The following is a 22,959-nucleotide window of genomic DNA, read 5'->3' as shown; positions in this document are numbered from 1 at the left end:
TTAGGGTATAAAATAAAAATTAAAAAAATAAATAAAAAAGGGGGGGCCATGGATGCTCACCATAGGTAGAATGAATACATTAGCCCCAAACTAAAAAAATCCATACAGCATACACTATCTTCACTTGTTCATTCCCGAATTTGAGAGTAATCTTAACTTAAGATGGGTCATGATTATTCCTTCAAGAAGAATGTATAGAAGTGTAACAGAACATTTTCCAAATCACAAACTTAATTAAATTGCTAGGGTTCAACATCCAAATTCATATCAAACATCATACCATATTGGTAGCATCATCCTTGGCCAGACACTTCATCTCAGAAAACAACCACAAATTACCAAGTGAGTCTACCAAATACGAGTACTAACATAACAAATTGTATCAGGCAATCTAAATATAAATTTAATTGCCATGAAGAAGATGGGGAAGTACTCCACAATTCCAAAAAAACAACCTAACATATAGACAATGTCATAACTCATAACTACATACAACACTTGGATTGGGGGGAACCGGGGAAGGGGGCTAAAATAGTTAGGTCCTTCACTTGCCCCCAGTCATGAAACTCATGAGTAATGTCGGGCCAAATTCAGTTCCATATCGCCTCATAACCGTTTCAGTAACTTTCACTGACAATTCCAGCAGAACTCAGGGTCATTCTCTTCTTGTAAAATTTCAGCTAGCATACTATGCTCAAATCCTTACTTAGTTACTTGTCTTCCACACTTAAAATCAGTGTTACACCACAAATGAGACGTGATTAAAAATAAATTATATACTCAATGCATTCTATTTTACTCCGTAGAATAATAATGAATCCATGATACAATATATGGAAGCTGAGACCCATCAGCCATACCTTGAAACTGATATATAAAGCTTGAGCCAAAATTCCTTCTAGATAACTCCTTCCTGTTAAACATAATCAAATTCATTTTAATCATCAACGAGTTAACACATGAATGAATCATACAAGTTTCACAAAAACTTCTTAATATATATATTTGAATATGTCTTTATATGCCCAAAAAAGGAAGAATCCCTACACAAGCCACACCTTAATAATAGAATATTAGTGTAACCAGAACATCATTTAACCACACATGCTTAGTAACATTCTGGTTCTAATTTCATTCCCACTCTGTGTAAACCAAATACCCATTTAGGTGATATATTATGTCAGCTCTTAAGCTCTGAAATCCAGGGTGATTGTCAATATCAACAATTGTACTGAACAGACATTATTGTAAATCAGGCCCACGTGTATGAGAAGCAAGACTAATGAGTTCCCAAAAGACATGATTGTATATAAATTAGTAAATAACTACCAATGTAAAGCAGCAAAATCGATCAACGTTCTAAAGTCACTATTTGAAGACTGGAATATTAAACTTAGAATTTTACATATTAAATGAGGGGGTTTAATACAGAAGAATACAAGCAGTTGAACACAAGAATTTCAAGCAAACTACCAGATGTCTAGCAGCACATATAGAGCAATAATAGTCCCACATCATAAAAACTCTCATACTATCAGTTCCACAAAATTCTGAAAATCAGGGTTTCTATGAAATCTCCATATCGTTTCCCAAAAAAACTGTTAACTAGGGCTATTATAATACTTCTAACAGTTTTCCTTCATAATAAAAATAATTTTCCCTATAGTAAATGTTGCAGGGAAAACAATATTTCTGCTAAGTGAAATCATCGTGAACAGCAACATAGTTTGAAGATTAGTCTATAAACAGCAAAAATGTAATTCACATGTTAACAAGAAGAGACCAGATAGAAGATAGGAACACAATTTTGAGTCATTAAAAAGAAAACTCAACCTTAAAACAGGTCCATTTGGGATCGTCATATACTAGCATGATTCACACTACTATCCCTTTTAGCTGAGTGGTCAGCATCAACTTCCTTTGATTCATTATTTGAAACACCCAAGGGGTTCTTTTTTTTCAATCTGTGGAGATATTCCTTCAGCACAAGCTTATCTCCTCTTGTAAGTCCAGTTACACCAAACCCATCAGGGTCCTGCAAGTGCATATTGTTCACAGGATTCAACAACTCCAAGCTGGACCTGAACATCCTATCTTTTCTCAGAAACACACTCTTGGCATCGAACCAGGCTGCCCAACCCTCCCTCAGTGGTGAACCATTTGAACCCAATTTTAAGAGAAGCGCATCCTCAATGTTATTAACCTTTACCACTTTCCTTCTCACCTCCTCATCTACAGGCATATCATCTGAACCAAATGCAACCTAGTCAAACAAATCTTTTCCTTTTAATCAGAGAGATCCGTATTAAGATACATAAATGATACATTTTTATAAAAAATTGAAATATATATATATATATATATATATATATATATATATTAGTTAAAAAAATAAAAAATAAAAAAAAAAAAAAAAAACACTAAAAAAGTCAGCAACTTCCAAGAAAAATCAACTTAGAAACCGGACTACAAACCCCTCTCCCCCACAATTTCAAAAAAAAAAAAAGAAAAAAAAAAGGCAAGATTTGAAATAAAAAGGGTTTGTGGTGAGGGACTTTCAGATCAACTAATAACATTTATAGGCATTTAGCTATCCAGAGTTTGAATTCATGACAAAATATACTCCCTCTGTCCCATATTATAGTTCCTGATTTCCTATTTTAGAGACCTAAAATGTTGTTCCTGTTTCTATTTTTAGATAGTAGGTAAAGACCCTCATACCCTCATTTTTTTGCAACTTTATTCATTGTACTTCCTAAATTACCCTTAAATTTTCTACTTGCTTTGTACTTTTTTCACTTTCACTCTCTAACTTTTGTCTATAATTGTACTTTTTAGCTTTTTTATGTACTTCATTCACTTTCTCCTCCCATTTCTTAAATACCGTGAAAAAACACAAACAAGAACTATATATTGGACGGAGGGAGTAGTAAAGTACCCCATAGAAAATTATTAAGAGAAAAAGAACCAACCTTGCTCAGCTTTTCCTCAGAAGCAGTCCCAGCCTCAAACATCGTTGCATGAGCCTCCCACTGGTCAAACTCATCGATAGACTTTCCATCAAATGTACGACGAATAACATGTGATGCGTGATCAAAGAAGTAACCAGAAGATACAGTAGATGAAATCGTAGTATGCTCATTCTCCTCCCCTTCAGATTCTAAACCCCTCAGGATTTCCTCCTCATTGGAAACCTTGGAGTCATCATCGATGACATCAAGCTCATCAATTCGGTCGTCTGACAAAGTGGCTCTTAGGTCAGGATCAGAGTCTTGAAGTAGTGGATCCTCAACAGCAAAAAGATCGTCAAAGACTGCAACTCCATCATTCAGGAAAGAACCCCTCCGGTTTGCTGTGAGGCGATTGTAGAGAAGAGTGACTGAAAAGAGCAGGAGCATAGCTGATGCAACTGCACACAATTGCACTCCATACTGATTACGACGTCTTGTACGGAGTGTTCCAAGCATCTATACAAAACCAAACTTGAATAGAATCACTAACAACTTCTACAGCTAAGACTCTCAACCTAGCCTCTTAATAAAGGACTATATAGATTATAGACTGAAACAAATCTTCAACGATTAAATGCCATAAATTCCTACCTTCGACTTAATTTAACTCCAAATGGCCTAATTTATACTGGTATACATATTGCTATAAGTTGCAGCTACTTTCAAAGTCAATTAGAGGATGAACAGAAATGGACTCATTTAGCTGCTAACGAAAGAAAGCTATTTACAGAAGCATGCAGATCATGTGATTTAAAAATGCTACAGCCAGTACAAGGTACTGAAATGTGAGCTTTGCTTTCCCTTTGGAAGAAAAAACTGTCGAACAAACTGAATTTTCTACAGCCATTCTTGTTTCCTTATTTTATTGAAAAGTTGGAAAATATTAAATATGTTTTGCTACTCAAACTTAATTATGTGTTAAATTTCGAAACAATATGAAATGGGCCTAGGGTTGGGCAATCCGAACAAGGAGGAGGAGAGCTTGGTCCACAAACAAGGCTTAAGAGCTTCCATACTAAAACCGGTTGGCAATAGTAGCAGTTACTTCTCTACCTTAAGTGAAACCACGTCTCCTCTTTCTCCAATGTGGGACACTCACAAGTGGGCTACAATGGGTTTCAACATTATGCTAAGCACTCAATTATATATATCCATTTAGTGCAAATTTTGCTTGTAAGTCGTAACTATTGCAAGTTTTAACTCGAGGAAAGAGAGAAGTGTACCTCTGAGGCTCTGATAATACTCACACAACTAGCTTCTCCAAGTAAGTCCTGAATCCTGATTGCACAATGAAGTGCCTGCACACCAATTTTATGATAAACATATCATCAATTGATCGATCAATCGCGTCTACTGATGATTTACATTCTCTTTTATCAATGTTAACACAATTACTCAACACCGCGAAAAACAACTTCCAAGTTAGACCATGAACTGAACCAATATACAGTATTTCTACCTTCATTACACCATTAACAAATAAACATCTTGCTCCAAATTTGTAATTATCAAACAATTGGATAATATCCCATTATCCCTACAAGATCCAGGTATATGTCCGAATAATTAAGCAAATTACAGTCAAAAAAATTCCAACTTTTTTGGCAAAGAATTTTCCAACAAAACATTACTGTAATTGATTAATATAAACTTCAGAAATAGTACATTTGATTAATTTTCAATCTTAGAAGTTAAATAAATGATAATTAAACATGAATAAAACCAAGAACACAAAAACAGATCTTTATTACGAAGAAATAACAAACAAGATAAGTAAAATAAATTTAAATAAATTACATAGATCAATTGAGAAAATAAAAAATAAAAAAGAGAGAGAAGGGGTAGTTACCAGTAAGTTAAACAAGAATGGCTGACAAAAATCTACGCCATTGTCATTATGATCTTGAATTGTCCTGAAACTTGTTTGCCAATAAAAATGGGAAAATTATTGGACAAATTTTGATTTACAGACAATTAAATCGGGCCAGCAAGCCGCCAAGCGCAGCAACGGGCTAAAGTTAGACTTGGATTTGAGTAGATAAATCATTTCCGGTCAGTTTTGATTTAACTTAGGGTCGGTTCGGTTCACCTTATTTTCGTGTAATACGTAATAAGTTCAGGATAAATTCAGTTCAGATTTAATAAGGGTTACCAAGTACAAATTGCAGCTAAAATATGGAGCAAGTTTTAATACTACTAAAATCTAATAAGTTCAGATAAATTAAGGTAAGTTCAGATCAGTGACAATCAGGTGAATGAGACACACCCTTACCCAGTACGGAATTTACTAATCAATTGGTTACAACTAGGGATGTCAATGGGGCGGGTTGGGGCGGATTGGAGCCTTCCCATCCCCATCCCCACCTAAAATTTTCATCCCCATCCCCATCCTCGTCCCCGCGACGGGTCCAAAATTCATCCCCATCCCCGCCCCGGTGGGTACAATTCCAAAACCATCTCCGCCCCACCCCCCACTTGGATATCCATCCCCATCTAAGACCCGCTTAATCCCCACCTAAGACCCACCTCCAATACACAATCCAACACATTTAATACTACTTATAAATTACAACAAATAAAATTATTATTATTAATATTACACACTTTTTTTAGTTATAAAATTAGTGTATTACAAATTATTATATCTACTATTTTATTTTACATATTTTATATATATATAAAATAGTATAAAAGTATAAAAGTTTGTTTTATAAAATATATAGATGTGGGTGTGAGGTGGGGATAAGGCGGGTACGAAGTGGGACGGGTGGAGTGAGGCGGGGATGGGGCGGGTACAATGTAAAATCCACCCTGTCCCATCACCCATGAAGGGTACGGTTTTTATCCTCATATTGTCCATAAAAAGTAACTCAAATTCATTATACGAGTGAATTCAGGTAATTTAGAAATAAGTAACTCCATTTACGAATAACCCCTATCCTATTGCATTTTGACAATTACCACCTATTATTGATTCCATTTAATCAATTACCACCCACTATTATTTTTTTTGGGAAATTACCCCAAATTTTTTTCTTAACATCAAAAGTTCAAATCTATTTGGCTCTCAACCACCTTAAGTTTATAAGTCGAACCATTAGAGGGAATTTCAAATTTGAGCTCTTCTAAAAAGTGTTTTAGTACTTGAAACACTTTCAATAAAATTTTTAGGTTTTACTAAACAAGTAAATTAGTTCTTTCAAATCAAACTTCTAATAGATATGAATGAGCTAAAATGCTCCAAACAACTCAATCTCAAATTGGTCTTTGATTCATTTTCCCTCTACTCCTTTTTTTAATTTATTACCCTTTCTTTTGATTTTTTAAGCGAACCCTTAAGGTTGATAATGAAAAATGAGAACGAATCCCGCAAACTGTAAAATAGATCCATTGAACACTTTCATTTTGTGACACACATCAAAATTTAAAGACTTCTTCTTTTCCACAGTTTGGTTTTCTGACAATATCAAACCTCAAAACTAACTAACCAATCTTTGCACTATAAGTTGCACAGAAAATTTCCAATTTCACTCCAAATTCATACAAGTACTGTAATTCGCAAATCAACACTCAAAATTGTCTGAACTGATCTACGGAGTATTTCGTCAATTACCCATTTTTTTTTAATTTTTATTTATTTTTTATTTATAGAAAAAGATAACTTAGCTAAAAGTCAAAATTACCCCTAAAAATCTACAACAAGCTTACAGCTGCCTGTCCCACACTGACCCTACCATTAGTCCATTAACCTGATTATCTGATATCCTTGCAACAGTTTCATAGCCGAAACCAAAACTTAACCCAAAAAAATAAAAATAAAATAACAAAAAAAAAAAAAAAAAAAAAAAAAAGCAAAACTTTGATTTACGAATCTCAAGGGTTATACCTGGAAACTTCAAACCAAATTACAGAATCCATAGTTAAAACTTTAAAGTGCCCCAAATTTGTTTTCCAACATACCCTAAATCTGTAAGACCAATTTCTGATATTTTCCATGTTACAGAAAATTTAATTCAAGAAAACAAAAAAACCCACAAAAAATAATAAGGAAAGAAAAAGGGTACATTTTGATTTTATAATAATTGGCCTGGCTAACCAAAGTCCAAACTTTTGTTAAGAGTTAGAGAGAGAAACACACAAATTCGAAGAGAGAGAAAGAAATACCACACCATACCATTACCATTGTCAGACCACCAATTTCATTTTCAACCCCCTACCATGGCAAAATAAAGGTACACTACATTTTTCACAACATTTTTTTAATCTGCAATTTTTTTTATATCTAAGTTTTTATGTCATATAAATTCATTGTTTGATTGTTTCTGCATTTTTTAATTTTTGGGTTAGGATTAGAATGTTACAGTATTTTTATAAAATTTATGTCACGTTGTTTTGTGGTGGGTGACCCTTAAAGCTAAGCTTGCTTCCCCGTCACTACCAACAAACCCAAAAAAAAAATAAAAATTTCTTGGTCTAATTATGAGAATAAAACCCCATTAATCATATTATTAGATTTGAACAAACCCAGGTACAATTAAATTTTGCCCGCTTTTATTTTAAATTAATTGGTTTATGTTTTAGGATTATTTAATTTTTAAGATCTATGCCTAGGGTTTTCACCTGAAATAAACTTGTTCTTAATTTACTAATTCTAGGGTTTTAGTTCATTGGATGTGTAAAGTTTAAAACTTTATATGTGTTTCAATTCAATTTAGGATTTTGAAGTTGATTGGATCTTGTTAATTATTTTGTTGGTTGAATTGTTACAATTGGGTGTGCTGAGTTGAAAGGTGACATGCACAAGTTGTTGTTGTTGTACCTGTTCTTGAAAATGTTACTCTTAGTTCATAAAGTTTACACCTTTGGGAATTTATTACATGCACAAGTTCTTGATTGTTCATTAACATGCTAGTTTGTTCTGAAAGTTTATACCTTTCGCTCGAAAATCGGTTCCGGTGTTTCTTGGTGGGACCGTGGAATTGGATTGTGTCACTTATATGAACAGTAATGTTACCTGAACTGTGCATTGCTTGGGTACCTCCCTCTCGCAAAACAGGGAAAAAAGGAAATGGTAGAAGAACAATTTTTTTTTTTTTTCAAACAAGAGAGAAGAACAATGAATTCTATATTTTCGTTAATCACTAGTGCAAGATTGGGTATGAAAACACAATTCACTGCGTAATTTAGTAATTTAGGCCATAATGTGCCACTTTCATGTATTAATTTGCCTTTTTTGGTTCACAGTTTGAGGCAAATTCAGTAACTCTCAGCGATTAATAAGGTAAGTATTTGATGATATTCTCTTTGTAATTGTGTCTATTGTATTATTTTATGATTTTTGTAAACAATTTTTTTTCGTTGTGTAATAGCTATGATAAGTGTCACTATAAAAGCCTCATTTCTCCTAGTTATTGTATGGAATTTTTTTTTATATAAACCAGAGTTGCAACAAGGTGTTTTTTTGCTCGTTTGACGATTAAATGAGCAATAACCATCCTCATTTAGTCATCAAAATAAGCAAAAAATACCTTAGGTGCACGCACTGTACACCCGATTGAATAAAAAAAAAGAAGACGATAGAAATAGTTTATTGTTTGTAGAAAGGTCGGGAAAAGCCGATTGAATTGATAACGAACCTAAGCAAAAATGGTTTAGTAAATTTGTCGACATGAACCCGACCCGAAATTAAATAGGTTAGGTTAAGATTTAAGAAGTAGAATTTTCAACTAGAAAATTACCTATGTCACCGAAATAATATATAGGTCAGAACCCAAACTAAGGGGCAAACCAAACATCCTTTTAGGCCCATATATAGCAGCCAATCACCCTTTGAAAACTACTCCCTGCATGACTACCTATGTTTACAACCGACTAGCCCTAGGATTATTACCGGCTTCCCTTTTTTTTCACCCTCTCTTTCTCTTTCTCTCTTCGCTTATTCAATGGCGGTGATTTAGCCCTTTTACTTTCTTTACAAGTCCTCAGTGTTGCTATTCGCCACCTTAATCGCCCCTATTGCTCCATGAGTTCACACCAGCCCAAATATGGGAGGTCAAATGGGTTTGAGTTGTCCATTTACTTCCTCGGTTATTTTAATATTGCACCATGTTACTTTCACATTTGCTAATGCACAACTTTGATGTTAATATGTTTAACTCTCAATAAGTACATTTTATTAATAGCCGATATTTTGAAAGTATAAAATAAGAAGATTCTAACAAGATTCTAACATGATCTTACATAACTATATTATTTATTACATATAAGTCACAATAATTTGTCAAAGGAGAGCATGTGAATAGTGTAAAAGTCAGCATGATGCAATATCAAAAGAACGGACGAAGTCCAAAACTTTAAACAAAAAATAAAAAATTTGGGTTCAAAATGTCAACATGAATCCGATTTGGAAAAAAAGAATGTTAGGGTTTAGAAATTGTACCTGAAAACTTAAATATGTTAGGTTTGATTATGTGGTAGTCGACCCGATCCTAACACAAAACCTACCTAGCACGACCTGGTTGCCAACCCAATTTTTAGGGGAAGTGGGAGAAACTAAAAGGGTTTATGCAATTAAAAATGAATATAATAAGTTGGTGTACTACCAAAATTGTAGTTAGTGGATGATGGTCCCCACACAAATGATAAGGCTTTTGTTTAGGGACAAGAACTTCGGGACAACGGGGTTTTAATTTAAGGCAATGTATAAAAAAACTCAAGGCGCAATAAAGGTCCTGCACCTCGGCGCTCCTTGGCCGCGCTTCGGTGCGCCTCTTGGAAGTCAGTCAATCAATCAAAGCTTTTATTCCATGAGTGGGGTCGGCTACATGAATCAAAAGCAATTATTCCATATAGTCATCAATAAAAATCTTCCTCCATCCCGTGCGATCAAACACTTCATTCTCATGCAAATTCATATGCTTCATATCCTTCCTAACTCCTTCCAACCAAGTAATTTTCAGTCTTCCTCTACTTCGTTTAATCTCTCCATGATCCCATTCTTCGTACCTGTGCCACCTGCTCCATCTTACATGCCCGAACCATCGCAAACGATTTTCCCTTATTTTGTCTGCAATGCCTGCCACACCCACTTTCTTGCGAATAACTTCATTTTTGGAAGTGAAGCGCACAATATAAAACAGTTAAAGAAATCTGTTTGATTTTTTTTTTTTTCCCTTCAGGTGTATTATTTAGTGAAGAGATTTAATGGCATTGTGGTTTTTTTCTTGGTGATATGGAAGTTCTGAAGTGTCCTGCCCTCCACTATGCTGAAAATTCTTGTCACTCTCAAGAGAAATCAGTCATGGAGTTTGTGCAAGATTCAGAATCAAATAGTGTTAAGCATGCCGAGCAAATTCCTTTAGAAGAGAAGGAAGTGGATCATTTTCTGCCAAGTTTGAAAGTGGCCATAGGCACGATGCAATGTGATGGTCAAGTCCAAGATGGAGAAGCTCTTACGTTAGAAGAGAGATCTAATGGGTCTACACTCTCTGGTTCTGATTTGTTAGGCCAGAATGTGTCTGGGGTAGTTCTTGATCATGATGATGATAACCTAGAGGAGCAGGTCCAATATAAAGAAACTTACCTTGATTTTCAGAACTCCCATGTAGATGTGAACACAATTGAAAGTGAGCCACATTCTGAAAATAAAGAAGATGAGTCATTAATATCAGCAACCAGGTGGCCTGAGCAAGATGAATCTCTTGCATTATGGGTTAAGGTATGGTTTCTTTCACATGATTATTGCAACTTTGCCAATCACGTCTCACCCATTATACTGAATAGTTGGACTAAGCTGTTAGGGTTTAACTTTATCTTTAAGTTTTTAGTATTTCATATTCTTGAATTTTGTCTTGAGGATGTACTTGAGTGTTAAGATTAAGATTTAAAGTTGTTGCTTTGATTTTCAAAAACTGTTTTATACAGTTTTAACAATTTATTTTGGAATTGTGATAATTTGTCCAAACATTTTACAAAGCTTAACTTCACGATCTTCTATGTGCCTAAATAACTCTCATGCGTAACTTAAAAGTTTTCTTCTGTCATTAAAAGAAATTTAAGAAAGATTTGTGGCCTTGTATTAGAAGACATGTGATTCTTTTTCAAAACCAGATAGTGGAGCTAAACTTTCTTTTCTAATGTCTGTCTTAATCTACTCCGCAAGTATAGTGGAGAGGGAAGTGGCAAGCTGGAATCAAATGCGAAAGGGCAGACTGGCCATTAGCGACTGTGAAAGCAAAACCAACTCATGACAGGAAGAGTTATATTGTGATATTCTTTCCACACAAAAAGAATTATTCTTGGGCAGATACGCTGCTTGTTTGTGCAATTGATGAGCTTCCGCAGCCTATTGTACACCGGTCACATAAAGTTGGAGTGCAAATGGTTGAAGATTTGACTGTTGCACGGCGCTTTATCATGAAAAAGCTAGTAATTGGCATATTGAGTATTGTTGACCAGCTTCCTGTTCAGGTGCCAATTCTGTGGTCCTCTTTTCTTCTGACATTTCTTAACATATCTCTTCTTATGGTACAGTTAATGCTTGTAAAAATTGAAATATGCAATGTCTTGTTACATGCAATTGATATCATGATTAGTGCTTTGAGATATTCTCACTATTAGCTGTTTTGTAATGGTGATTCAATTGTCTTAGGTGTTGCTCGAAACTGCTCGTGATGTAGTTGTATGGAGAGATTTCGCTGCAGAGGCTTCTCGCTGTAAAAGTTATCCTGATCTTGGAAGATTGCTCTTAAAGCTTCAGAATGTAAACTTCTAATTCTGTTATTATACTATGGAGTACAACCCTTTTTCTCTATATGTTATTCACATGTCATTTTTTGCTTTATTATTTCCATATGTTAGCTGGTCTACCTGGTTCAAGGAGATTTTCTCGTAAACCATGTAAAATATAATCATATACCAGTAATTCTTTTGTATTTCATTATGAGTCAAATAGATGGATACTTCTGCAAAAAATGTAGACCTGCTATCTGCAACTTCCTGGTGGTAATTACAGTTGCTAAGAGTATGCCCATTAATGATCAAGTGCCTTTAATTGCTCACCAATTTTTGTTTAGTCCCTTTGTCCCTAAATAAAAGGCCTATTTCCTCCAAAACTCTTGTCCCTAAATAAACGCCCAAATTCTCATTTTGGGTGGAGTCCTTCATCATTAACTTCTCTCTCTCATTAACCCCTCTAGCCCAGTGTATATTCCCTTCACTTCCCCTAAAATTAATAACTATTCACACTACTGTATTTTTATTCAACTTTGATCAACAACATCCCACTACAATTCCTCTACTAAACCCTGTGGCCAAGAAATGTAGGGATTTATTTAGGGACAAAAAGGGAGTAGTGAATTGTGAGGAGAGAGATGGAGAGAAAATGAGTGACTAAATATTTCTCTGTTCACCTTCCCCCCCCCCCCCCCCCCCCTCTCTGTTCACCTTCCCCTCACACAATTTCCCTCAAAGTAAAGTAAAGTACAACCCTTGGTCATGGATTGGCATCCTCTAATTCCTACATTGTTGAAGTGTCAGGTCATTTGAGGCTTTGAGCTGTTTTAAAATGACGTGGACCTAATTGTAAAGCAACACCATTTTCTTGTTTGGTGTGGCTCATGGGATTTAGATCTACAGGCTAGGGTTTTTACAGCTTGGAGTAGGGTTGTTACAGCTCGGGGTAGGGATGTTACAGCTCAGACTTTGGTTGTGTTCTAGGTGGTGTTTGAATTTGCAAGCCGTTTCTAGCTCTATAATGTAACTCCTTGTGTAATATTTGAGTTGCATTATTATCTGCTGAACTACTTTCTTTTCCTTATCTAATTGTTTGATTTCATGTGCTTTTAACTTGAATTGATACTCTTCTTATTCTCCCTTCTCTCCTCCTTTGCTACAGATGGTATTGCGCCAGTACATCGATGCTAACTGGCTGCAACATTCTTTCCAAATGTGGGTAGATAAGTGCCAGGATGCTGTCAGTGCTGATTCCATTGAAATTCTGAAGGAGGTAATTTCTTACCTCAAAAGAATTTCTTTGTATACCATTGGATGTGTATATGTGAGGATGCTCCTTAATATACAAGAATTCTTATTATAAGAACAATTAAGCATGACCTCAGGTTGCTTACTAGCCATCAGTGCTATATGCATAAGTTCGGTGGAATTTAATGATACCATATAAAAATCCGTGTAGAAATTAATTGGTAAGGAAGATTTCTTTGTTCACCCACTCTTGATTTCACTCCCTCTCTTCACCTTCTCTCTCTACATAAGTTGAAATTGCCTTCCAAGTGAGTATTGACGAGCTGCAGGTAGGCTCCTTTACCTTGTCTGATGTTGGTAAGACCCTTGTGGATCTTACTTGTGAAGCCAAGGGCCATTGCTTTTGAAGCTTTATTGATTTTGAGCTGTTGGCCACCGTCGAGCTTTTATTGCCCCCGTTTCTCTCCCTTGATAGTTTTTTGGATTACAGCTTACAAATAAAGTTTGGATTAATGGATCTAACTCGTGTAGCCAAAGGCCATTGCTTTGAAGCTTTATTGATTTTGAGCTGTTGGGCCACCGTTGAACTGTTATTGCTTCCATTTCTCTCCCTTGATAGTTGTTTGGAGTATAAATTTCAAATAATGTTTGGCTTAACTTACATTATTGTATGGTATGAATGCTGTGATGGCCATGATTGTTGATGTCACTTCCAAGACTGATAATCTGTTGCTCCCTTTCTTGGAATTTTTGAACCTTCTAACGTCTGTTTGCTTATGTCCATTTTATAATTTGTTGCTTCAGGAATTGGTGAATTCTATTTTGTGGAGTGAAGTCAATGATCTTCGAGATGCCCAGGGACAGCCTGCATTAGGTTCTGAGTGGAAGATGTGGAAGCATGAGGTTTTGAGAAGTTTCTCAATAACGCAGTCTGTGTCGGGTGGTGGAGGCATAGAACAGCCAAGCAAAAATTGCGTAGAAGATTTTAGTGTTAGTCCATCAATGACGAGTCTTCAAATTAGCCGGAAGAGACCTAAGCTTGAAGTTCGTCGTGCAGAGCCACATAATGCTGTAGGTGAAAATAAGAGCTGTCAGGAAAATACCATTGTTGAGATTAATTCGGCATTTTTCTCTGATCAGAGCACTATGAATGCTGATAATGCGCTCTTGCCTCCTAAGGAGGACCTTTTAGGCCAGACAGTAGCACAAATTTCCTCGCCAAGCAATGCCGTAGATGGATGGGATGGGGATCATGGGGTTGTGGTCGATACTTTAAACGCAGAGTCTACCCAGAAAGAAGATAGTAGGCTGCTACCCGTTAATGGAGTGGTTGAGACAAAATCCCCAGCTTCTAGAGTTAATAGTCGGAAATGCATTGCTTTTATTGAGGCTAAGGGAAGGCGGTGTGTAAGGTGGGCTAATGATGGTGATGAATACTGCTGTGTTCATTTGATGTCTCGTTTTGCAACACAATCTGTCAAAACAGAGACCTCTACACCAGCTGAATCATCTATGTGTCAAGGAACTACCACTCAAGGTACCAGGTGCAAACATCGCTCTCTCCCAGGTACCTCCTTTTGTAAAAAGCACCGCCCCCATGGTGATGGAACAATGCCCCCAAGTTCACCTGGAAGTCAGTTAAAGAGAAAACGTGACGAGTTGCTAGACAAGTCCGAGAACACATGTAAGGATATTGTTATAGCTGGGGGAGCTGAAAGACCACTGGAAGGACATTTGAACACAATTATGGAGGGAAGTAACTCTAATGGAGGAGAACTTGAACTGATAGTGCCTGAACAACATGCTGAGGATTCTAACAATAAGAATGTAGAGATAGCTTATTGCGTTGGATTGGGCATGCATGAGGGCCATTCAAACTGTTTAGAAAGCCCTAAGAGGCATTCTTTATACTGTGATAAACATATACCAAGCTGGCTGAAACGTGCTAGAAATGGTAAGAGTAGGATAATCTCCAAAGAAGTTTTTGTGGATCTTTTGAGGACATGTTCCTCCCAGAAGCAAAAAACTCATTTGCATCAAGCATGTGAGCTTTTCTACAATCTCCTTAAAAGCTTATTATCCTTGAGAAATCAAGTTCCCAAAGAGACTCAATTTCAGTTGGCGTTGTCTGAAGCTTCTAAAGATATACATATAGCTGAACTTTTAATGAAGCTAGTTTCCAGAGAAAAAGAGAGGTTGACAAGGATATGGGGCTTTAATTTGGAGAAGAATTCACAGGTTTCCTGCTCTCCTGTAGAGGAATTAGCTCTGGTGCCTGTAGAAGAAGAGGCTTTTGATGATGGAAGTTTCAAATGTAAAATTTGCTTTGAAGAGTTTTCTGATGATCAAACACTTGGGACACACTGGATAGACACTCACAATAAGGAAGCACAGTGGCTTTTTAGGGGCTATGCCTGTGCTATTTGTCTCGATTCTTTCACTAACAGAAAGGTTCTTGAGACACATGTACAGGAGAGACATCATGCTCAGTTTGTTGAGCACTGCATGCTTATCCAGTGTATTCCTTGTGGCAGCCATTTTGGTAATTCTGAGGAGTTATGGTCACATGTTCTTTCAGCTCACACCGAAGGTTTTAGACAATCAAAAAGAGGGCACAACGGTTACCAATTAGTGGGTCCTCAGCATAATCTTATTTCCTCGACACTTGCCTCTGTTGATAATTCTGAGAGTCAGAGCAGTATTAGGAAGTTCATTTGTAGATTCTGTGGGTTAAAGTTTGATCTGCTACCTGATTTAGGCCGTCATCATCAGGCAGCTCATATGGGGCCAGGTTTGGTAAGCTCTCATCCAAAAAAGAAAGGCCTCCGCTTTTATGCTTATAGACTAAAATCAGGAAGACTCAGCCGTCCCAGATTCAAAAAGGGTCTTGGTGGAGCATCTTATAGACTCCGAAATAAGGGTAGCTTAGTTTTAAAGAAACGATTACAGCCTGTTAATCCTATTGGTGCTGGACGAATAAATGTGCAGTCTCATGTAATGGATACTGCTGGTCCTGTTAGACTTACTGAGGCTCAGTGCTCAGCTATTGCACAAATGTTGTCTTCTGAAGCTCAGAAAACAAGAGCACGTCCTAGTAATAATGAAATCTTATCTATTGCTTGCTCTGCTTGCTGCAAGGTTAGTGTTCAGAGGTCACTAGAGCAGAAGTATGGAGAATTGCCTGAACGCTTATACTTGAAAGCTGCTAAGCTTTGCAGTGAACATAATACTCCAGTAGATTGGCATCAGGAGGGGTTTAATTGCTCGAAAGGATGCAGAACACAGGAAGATCATATTTTGGGGTCTGTTTTGCCTTGTCCCATTAATGAACGTGGAAGACTAAATTCACCACCTCCAAATCCACAAGAGGAATGCGAATTGGATGAGTGCCACTTTGTCATGAATCCGCAATATTTTAGGTGGAGACACTTACAAACTACCATTATCTTGTGTGATGATATTAGTTTTGGACAAGAAAAGGTATCAGTTCCTTGTGTGGTAGACAAAAACTTGCTAGATTCACTTCATAATCCAACATATGACTTTGATGGGCAAGCATTTTTCATGCCATGGGAGAGCTTTACATATGCGACTAAGCCACTGTTAGATATATCCCTTGAAGTCAATATGCAGGTATCTTCAAGCATCTCCCTTTGAATTTCAATTCTGCTTTACTAGATTATTAAGCTTCGAATCAGGGGAATGTTTTCCCCACTTGAAAACTGTTTATGTATGTTTTAAACAACTTTCAGTTTACACCAAATTTATGAGAGCAGATAGGATTTGGATAGAAAGGAAGGAAATATAAGTAACTTCCTGAATCATGCATTTGTGGAAGTGTGAAATGTCAATCTTACTTTTGGCATTAGAGATGTGTGCCTGGACATTTGTGAATTAATAAAATTGCTGGAAGTTGTGCTTTACCTACCTCCACTCTTCTTTGAAGATAATGCCTTGACGTCAAACTTGGTTGAGTTGATGGGCAGGGTAGCCCAATGATAATAGGGCTTGGGCTAAATTAAAGGGTTCTTAATGGACAAGGCTCTTATTGGGTTGGGTCAATGTAGGGCCAAAATGTTTGTCCAATTTAATAGATTAAGAAAATAGATAATGTAATAAAAATTACATAGATATTTTCGTATTCATATATACTTCATAATGGTTTTGTCCAATATTTATTTTAATTGATAATTTGTTGGCCCGTCCATTATTGACCCACTATTGACCCGCATTGGCCCTATGAAATGTGAACCTCTTTGACCCGGCCCGCAATTGTCCCGCACCAACCCTGACCCGACATGTCCAATAACTAGATCTACATGTCGTTAAAAGCTACTCCTTCCGTCCTTTATTTTTTTTGCTCCTTAGAGGTAATGTTACTTTATTAATACTCCCTCCGTACTTAAATAAATGAAACGTTTTGACTTTTGCGCTATTAATCTAAATCACTTTGTGTAAATATAGTCTTGTGATTATTTGATTTATACATAAGAATAAATATAGACTTGTGGGTATTTGTTGGAATCGTCTCAATGAATAGTTTATTAATATTCAATTGTTATAATTTTTACTTATTGATAATTAGGCCCTTTTCACTTCACCTTTAAAAATCAATATGCAGTAAAATAGTAAAAATAATTTCAGTTCACTAAAATCAGTAAACTTAAAGAAGAAATATAATAGAAAATCAGTAAAAATAATTTCAGTTTAGTAGAAATGATTTTAATTCAGTAAAATTAATTTCTGGTTCAGTAAAAATAATTTATCTTCAGCAAAGATAATTTCAGTTCAGCAAAAATAAGATGAAGTGAATGAGACCTTAAAGATATTATCATTCAAAGTGTTGCATTGACATACGTGTACAAGGAAAATGTTTCATTTATTTAAACATGGAGGGAGTATTTGGTTGGAAAAGATGATGAGAGAGAAAAACGGTGGGGTTAATGGGGTGGTTGTGAGAATAAAGGTATGATCCCATGTGTCCAAAATAGAATTGGGCAAAAGTAAAGGGACAAACTAAAAAGGAAATTGGGGAAAAATAAAGGACGGAGGGAGTAGCTTAATTTCATTGATTGAGAACAAAAGGATCCTTTTCTTCTTCTCCTTCCCCTTTATTTTTATTTTTTATTTTTTATTTCTTATTTTGTGTGTGTAATTTATTCTTGCTTTCAGAATTTGCAGTTAGGGTGTGGCTGTTCACAATCAACTTGCTATCCTGAGACATGTGATCACGTATACCTGTTCAACAATGATTTCGAGTATGCGAAGGATATCGATGGAAAGCTTATGGAAGGAAGGTTCCCTTATGATGATGAAGGTCGACTAGTTCTGAAGGTGCTCATTTTAGAGAATACGAGCTCTTTACTCTTTGTATTCTTTAATCTCATTGGTTATAGCTTTCGTGTAGAATTAGTTGCAACTTAGAAATGACTAATTCTTGTGTTCCTATTTATTATTTCTTTTAAAATCCTTTTTTATTGTTCTTTGCTTTCTGAAAATACCTAGTTTGCGATAAATGTCCTTTTCAACCTTTATTTGAGATTGATATCTACCACTTTTATGTTGGTCTTTAAAATGTTGATGCAAACTTCATCTATATAACCCTTATTACTCTCTGTTCTTTTTAAAACTTGGCTGTGTTACTGAAGTAATTAAGATTTTCTCCAATTCTTGGTGATGTGCAGGATAATTATCTCATCTATGAATGCAATAACTTGTGTAAGTGTAGTAGCAACTGCCCAAATAGGGTATTGCAGAACGGGGTTAGAGTAAAGATGGAAGTCTTCAAAACATTGAAAAAGGTTTTATTTTATTTTATTCTATTATTTAATGTTTTGAGATTGTTTTGATGATTGGAGCATCAATTGACTCTTCCAGCTTTATTGACAGGGTTGGGCACTCCGAGCCGGTGAAAATATTTTGCGCGGCACATTTGTATGTGAATTTGTTGGTGAAATATTAAATGAACAGGAAGTAGACAGAAGGCGCAAAAGGTTCATATCATATCCATCGTCGGTCGCTACCTTATGGAATCGCTATTGTGCACTTACATAAGTCCTTTTGTGTTGTTAGGTGTAAAAATGAAGGTTGTGATTATATCTATGACATGGCGACCCATACAAAGCACATGAGTGAATTGATTGAAGGGGAAGCCAAGTTTTTTATTGATGCTACAAAATATGGAAATGTTTCGCGTTTCATAAATCACAGGTGAGGAAGCAGTGGTCCTAAGCTACTTGGTGAAACATTATTTTTTAATCTGGCACATATTTTAGGTTAAATAACTTAGCCTTTTCTTTTAGATTCACTTTTTCATGAAAGGGGCTACATAACATGCCTCTGATGAATAGCTGCAAAATATTGCTATGTATGATATGTTATTGCATAGTGAAAAATTAAGTCTGTGTATACTTGTTATTGCAATATTGCTCTTGTCAAAAAAATTATAGGTTGTCTATGAAGGAAAGCCTGTTTGTTATAAGAGTTAGTTAAAAGATCTTCATTGCTTACTCATTTTCTTGGAGTCTGCTAGATCTAGTGATAGAACTTCTAGGTGTTGGTTTGTAGATTCTTTAATTTTCACTCATTTTGGGCACAAGAGTCGTGATTTTTTTTTACTACGTATTGAATTTTTGCCTTCAGTCGTATTAAACAAAGACAGGTAGATGCGTCAACCTGTTGCACGAGACAAATTGAAGACAAGAATCATGTATCATAGATGATGCTACTATTGTGCTACTAATCACATGCAATAGAAAGTTGACTAGTGCAAGTGCACATTTTTGAGATATCTAATACAACCAGATTTTAAGTTTTTGTTAAATAGTATGTTTAATCGTGCCCTTTTAAATGTTTGCTTCATACTCCGGTTATAAATCTAATTCCCTTACTATGTGTTATCTGATTTTGTTGCCTGGTGCTCTAATTATGTTTTCTTGTGTAGCTGCTGTCCAAATCTTGAAAGTCACCTAGTTCTTGTGGAAAGCATGGATTTTCAGCTTGCCCATGTTGGTTTCTATGCAAAACAGGATGTAAGTGAATATTCCATCAAAAATGATAAGTATTGAATGATGAAGTGATCTTTTATAATTTTCTGGGGTACTCTTTAAGAGAAACTATTTTGCAAGTGGTTTTCTTATTTATTCTCACCTTTTCATATTAAGGCCTTGCTTAGAACGTACTCCGTAATAATTTAGTTAGGGGTATTGTCTATTGTTGAAATTTCTATAATTATATGGCAAAAATAAACTCTCTCTTAGGCATGCTTAATTTTGTGTTGTGCGTGTAAGAAGAGAAAATAAAGAAAAGGGTGATGGATTGAGTCGTGGAGGTGGTGGTTTAGGGAGGAAGGGGGGGGGGGGGGGGGGTGTTCCTTGAACCCACCACATCTACCCAATCTTCCTTCTCTTTATCGTGTTCTCATATATACCGTTATATGTTTACCGCAAATCCAAGCATTCAAATAATCTTGTATCTCATATGGGTTAAGACTTAAGAGTCCTCCACCACCGCCACCTCCACTTCCATCCATTAACAAATTCCTGTAATTTAGCCCTACTAGCTTTGAACCCATGAACATACTTATGTTATATTGTTCCCTGAAAATTTAAGTAATCCGCTGTTGTGAAGATCTACCGACATTTATTTACCTCAAATCCAAGCATGCGATAGAATCATTCTAACCTTTAAATTTTTTTACTTTTTTTTTTAACTGCTTCTGTGGCACTCTACGTGCTTTTAAAAAGTTAATTGATTGATGAACAATTATTATAATTTTTTTCCAACCTTCATTGCCATCACTTTTCACTTGTAACTTGTCTATATTGGGACAGATATCTGCCGGGGAAGAACTTTGTTTTGACTTTCACTATCAGCTACAGGCTGGAGACGGATGCCCCTGCTTGTGTGGAGCTTCGACTTGTAGGGGTCGCCTTTACTAATAATTATTAGCATCAATGCCCAGGCAATCAGCTGCATCACAGATGCTGATTTTAAGGGCCTTTGTAATGGTCTTGTAGTCGCGCTGCTAAATTTTCCATTTACTGCTTGAATAGAGCTGAGCTATGCAGTCGGGAGCCTATTGCCTTCTTGTAAATTGATTGTACCATTCTCTCCCCTTTCGCTTCTTTGTATATACAGTTTTCCGTTTCTATTGTCTGATTAGTTGCATTTCTAGAGAAGCAGAGAAATTTCGTAGTATCTTTGGAGAAATTAGTCTCTTGATTTTAGTTTATATCAGTGATTCTACTGGAGTGACACTAAATATGCAATACAACTAGTGAGTTGCTCCTGTAAATTCTAGCGTTGGTAACAATTTACATACCCTATTATCTGTTTCCTTTTGTTTGCCTGATAAACCCTTTGCAGGATTGAGATGGCGACGAATTGAGGCGTGGATGAGAGTTCTTGAAATTGGATGTTCAAGTTTTTTTCATGTAATACAGTTGTTCCAACTACCAAGTACTAATGATCGTACTCGTAACTCGGAAGTATTTTGTTTGTAAGAGTATCAAGGGCTAGTCTTTCATTGTACAATTCCTTTGTTGCTTCCTATTTGTTGTTGTAAGTAATCTAATATGTGAATCAGGATTTGAATACTGAACTACATCAAAGGTGCATTTTTTCCAAGTATTTTGAGCAAATTCTGTATCTCAAACAACATGATTCCACTATACATACATTCACAAGAACATTATTATCTATTTATTGAAATTAGACATAAAAATAGAACGTTTTGTAGCAAAATTTGGGACATTATCTTCAACAGCTGGATAGATTAGAAGATTCAAAACATCATCTCTTTTTCATGATGCAGTAGAAAGACAAGGGAGAGGCCATAGCTAATCCCCACCAAAATTGCCATCCCTACAATAACATCACCCAGTTAACTAATCGACCCCAACAAAAACTTATATACAACGGATGTATTCTATCCAAAATATCAACTTCAGAGAACATGTGCTTGGCCAAAAACATTACCACATTCGATGTATGATCCGAGTTCCATATTCTTTCTAGGATCCATCTCTGACGATAATTGCAAAATCATAGAAGAAGTGACTAACCCACTTCCAATCTTTTCTCTAACCAATCTATGTCTCATATCAAGAGACCAAATCCCAATCATGTCACCAAAGTAGTCTTCCAAAAGAACCTTAATAAGCAAGAATATCCCTAGCCAAAGTGTTAGTTTACCTGTTGATTTACTTCTTTTTAATGAAACAGTTGCTAAGCTGCTCATCAGGTTAACATAAGCACCACAAGAATACAGAGGAATCCAGAAATACCAATCTATAAAACACAAGAAAATATTAATTAATACTGTAAAATCATAATGAATGTGCTTAAGTTATACTATAGTTTATTATGTAAGGTTAAGGTCATGTTAAGGGAATAAGGAATACCTGGATCATTAAATTGAACTGATGCAGAAACAAGAAAAAGGGCAGCCATTAGTGTAGAGCTTATTCTGTAGAGTTTTGCCATTTTTTATTTATATATTTTTGACTTTTTAGGAAATAAAAATTCATCTAAGATTGATATGATGTATGAATAAGATATGATATTATTATATGTTGTCAATGATTGTTTATGGGTTTAATGGAGCTAGTAAAATTGAAGTCAACAGTTGTTAAACAAATTAGAAAAGAAAGTTTTATATATTGAACTCTCAATACTCTAGAAGATAACAAAATAATATAACATAATGTGTCTACCCTATGATAGATTATGATTAAGGGGTTTGTTAAGGTTTGTAATTTACTATTTCACAATAAATTATGAGAGTAATAGTTATCTCTTTTGTTCAATTGGCTTTTATCACCACATCTTCATTTAATAAAAGAATGATTGGCCTATATGACAACTATAGTCTATAGACTGGTGGAGCAACACCAAACTATAAGGGATGTATAGGCGCACACCAACCTCTATTTGGGTGCATCCTTTAAAACCCCGTCCTACTCCC

General features: G+C 35.7%; 3 protein-coding genes across 6 annotated transcripts; 1 reads left to right on the top strand and 2 right to left on the bottom strand.

Moving 5' to 3' along the window:
• Positions 1-230: 230 nt before the first annotated feature.
• On the bottom strand, positions 231-5,047 carry LOC145623898 (uncharacterized protein At4g19900-like). Of its 2 annotated transcripts, none has more exons than XM_081676813.1 (5): positions 4,861-5,047; positions 4,235-4,309; positions 2,973-3,467; positions 1,834-2,263; positions 231-913 (listed from the first exon to the last, which is right to left on the bottom strand). In XM_081676813.1, the coding sequence occupies exons 3-4, from the start codon at positions 3,465-3,467 to the stop codon at positions 1,859-1,861; spliced, it is 900 nt and encodes a 299-aa protein (XP_081532939.1). In that variant the 5' UTR covers positions 4,235-4,309; positions 4,861-5,047; the 3' UTR covers positions 231-913; positions 1,834-1,858. The 2 variants fall into 2 exon arrangements, with proteins under 2 accessions (XP_081532939.1, XP_081532944.1); XM_081676818.1 differs by having other exon boundaries at positions 2,973-3,409.
• A 1,749-nt stretch (positions 5,048-6,796) lies between these two features.
• On the top strand, positions 6,797-21,604 carry LOC145559589 (histone-lysine N-methyltransferase SUVR5-like). 3 transcript variants are annotated; one of them, XM_081620998.1, is made up of 13 exons: positions 6,797-7,243; positions 8,256-8,292; positions 10,190-10,728; positions 11,178-11,480; positions 11,662-11,772; positions 12,907-13,017; positions 13,797-16,625; positions 18,165-18,326; positions 18,677-18,793; positions 18,882-18,985; positions 19,065-19,202; positions 19,936-20,023; positions 20,825-21,604. In XM_081620998.1, the coding sequence occupies exons 3-13, from the start codon at positions 10,243-10,245 to the stop codon at positions 20,930-20,932; spliced, it is 4,557 nt and encodes a 1,518-aa protein (XP_081477124.1). In that variant the 5' UTR covers positions 6,797-7,243; positions 8,256-8,292; positions 10,190-10,242; the 3' UTR covers positions 20,933-21,604. The 3 variants fall into 3 exon arrangements, with proteins under 3 accessions (XP_081477124.1, XP_081477128.1, XP_081477129.1); XM_081621002.1 differs by lacking the exon at positions 6,797-7,243 and adding an exon at positions 7,257-7,539; XM_081621003.1 differs by lacking the exons at positions 6,797-7,243; positions 8,256-8,292 and having other exon boundaries at positions 10,608-10,728; positions 11,173-11,480.
• An 8-nt stretch (positions 21,605-21,612) lies between these two features.
• LOC145559610 (uncharacterized) lies at positions 21,613-22,603 on the bottom strand. The gene is made up of 3 exons (XM_081621013.1): positions 22,397-22,603; positions 21,972-22,283; positions 21,613-21,857 (listed from the first exon to the last, which is right to left on the bottom strand). The coding sequence occupies exons 1-3, from the start codon at positions 22,476-22,478 to the stop codon at positions 21,778-21,780; spliced, it is 474 nt and encodes a 157-aa protein (XP_081477139.1). The 5' UTR covers positions 22,479-22,603; the 3' UTR covers positions 21,613-21,777.
• Positions 22,604-22,959: the final 356 nt, after the last annotated feature.

This window comes from Chenopodium album, chromosome 1 (genome assembly GCF_948465745.1).
Source record: "Chenopodium album chromosome 1, dcCheAlbu1.1, whole genome shotgun sequence".
Lineage (NCBI taxonomy): Eukaryota > Viridiplantae > Streptophyta > Magnoliopsida > Caryophyllales > Amaranthaceae > Chenopodium > Chenopodium album.
Note: the sequence above shows the minus strand (reverse complement) of the source record. Positions and strands in the feature narration are given on the sequence as shown.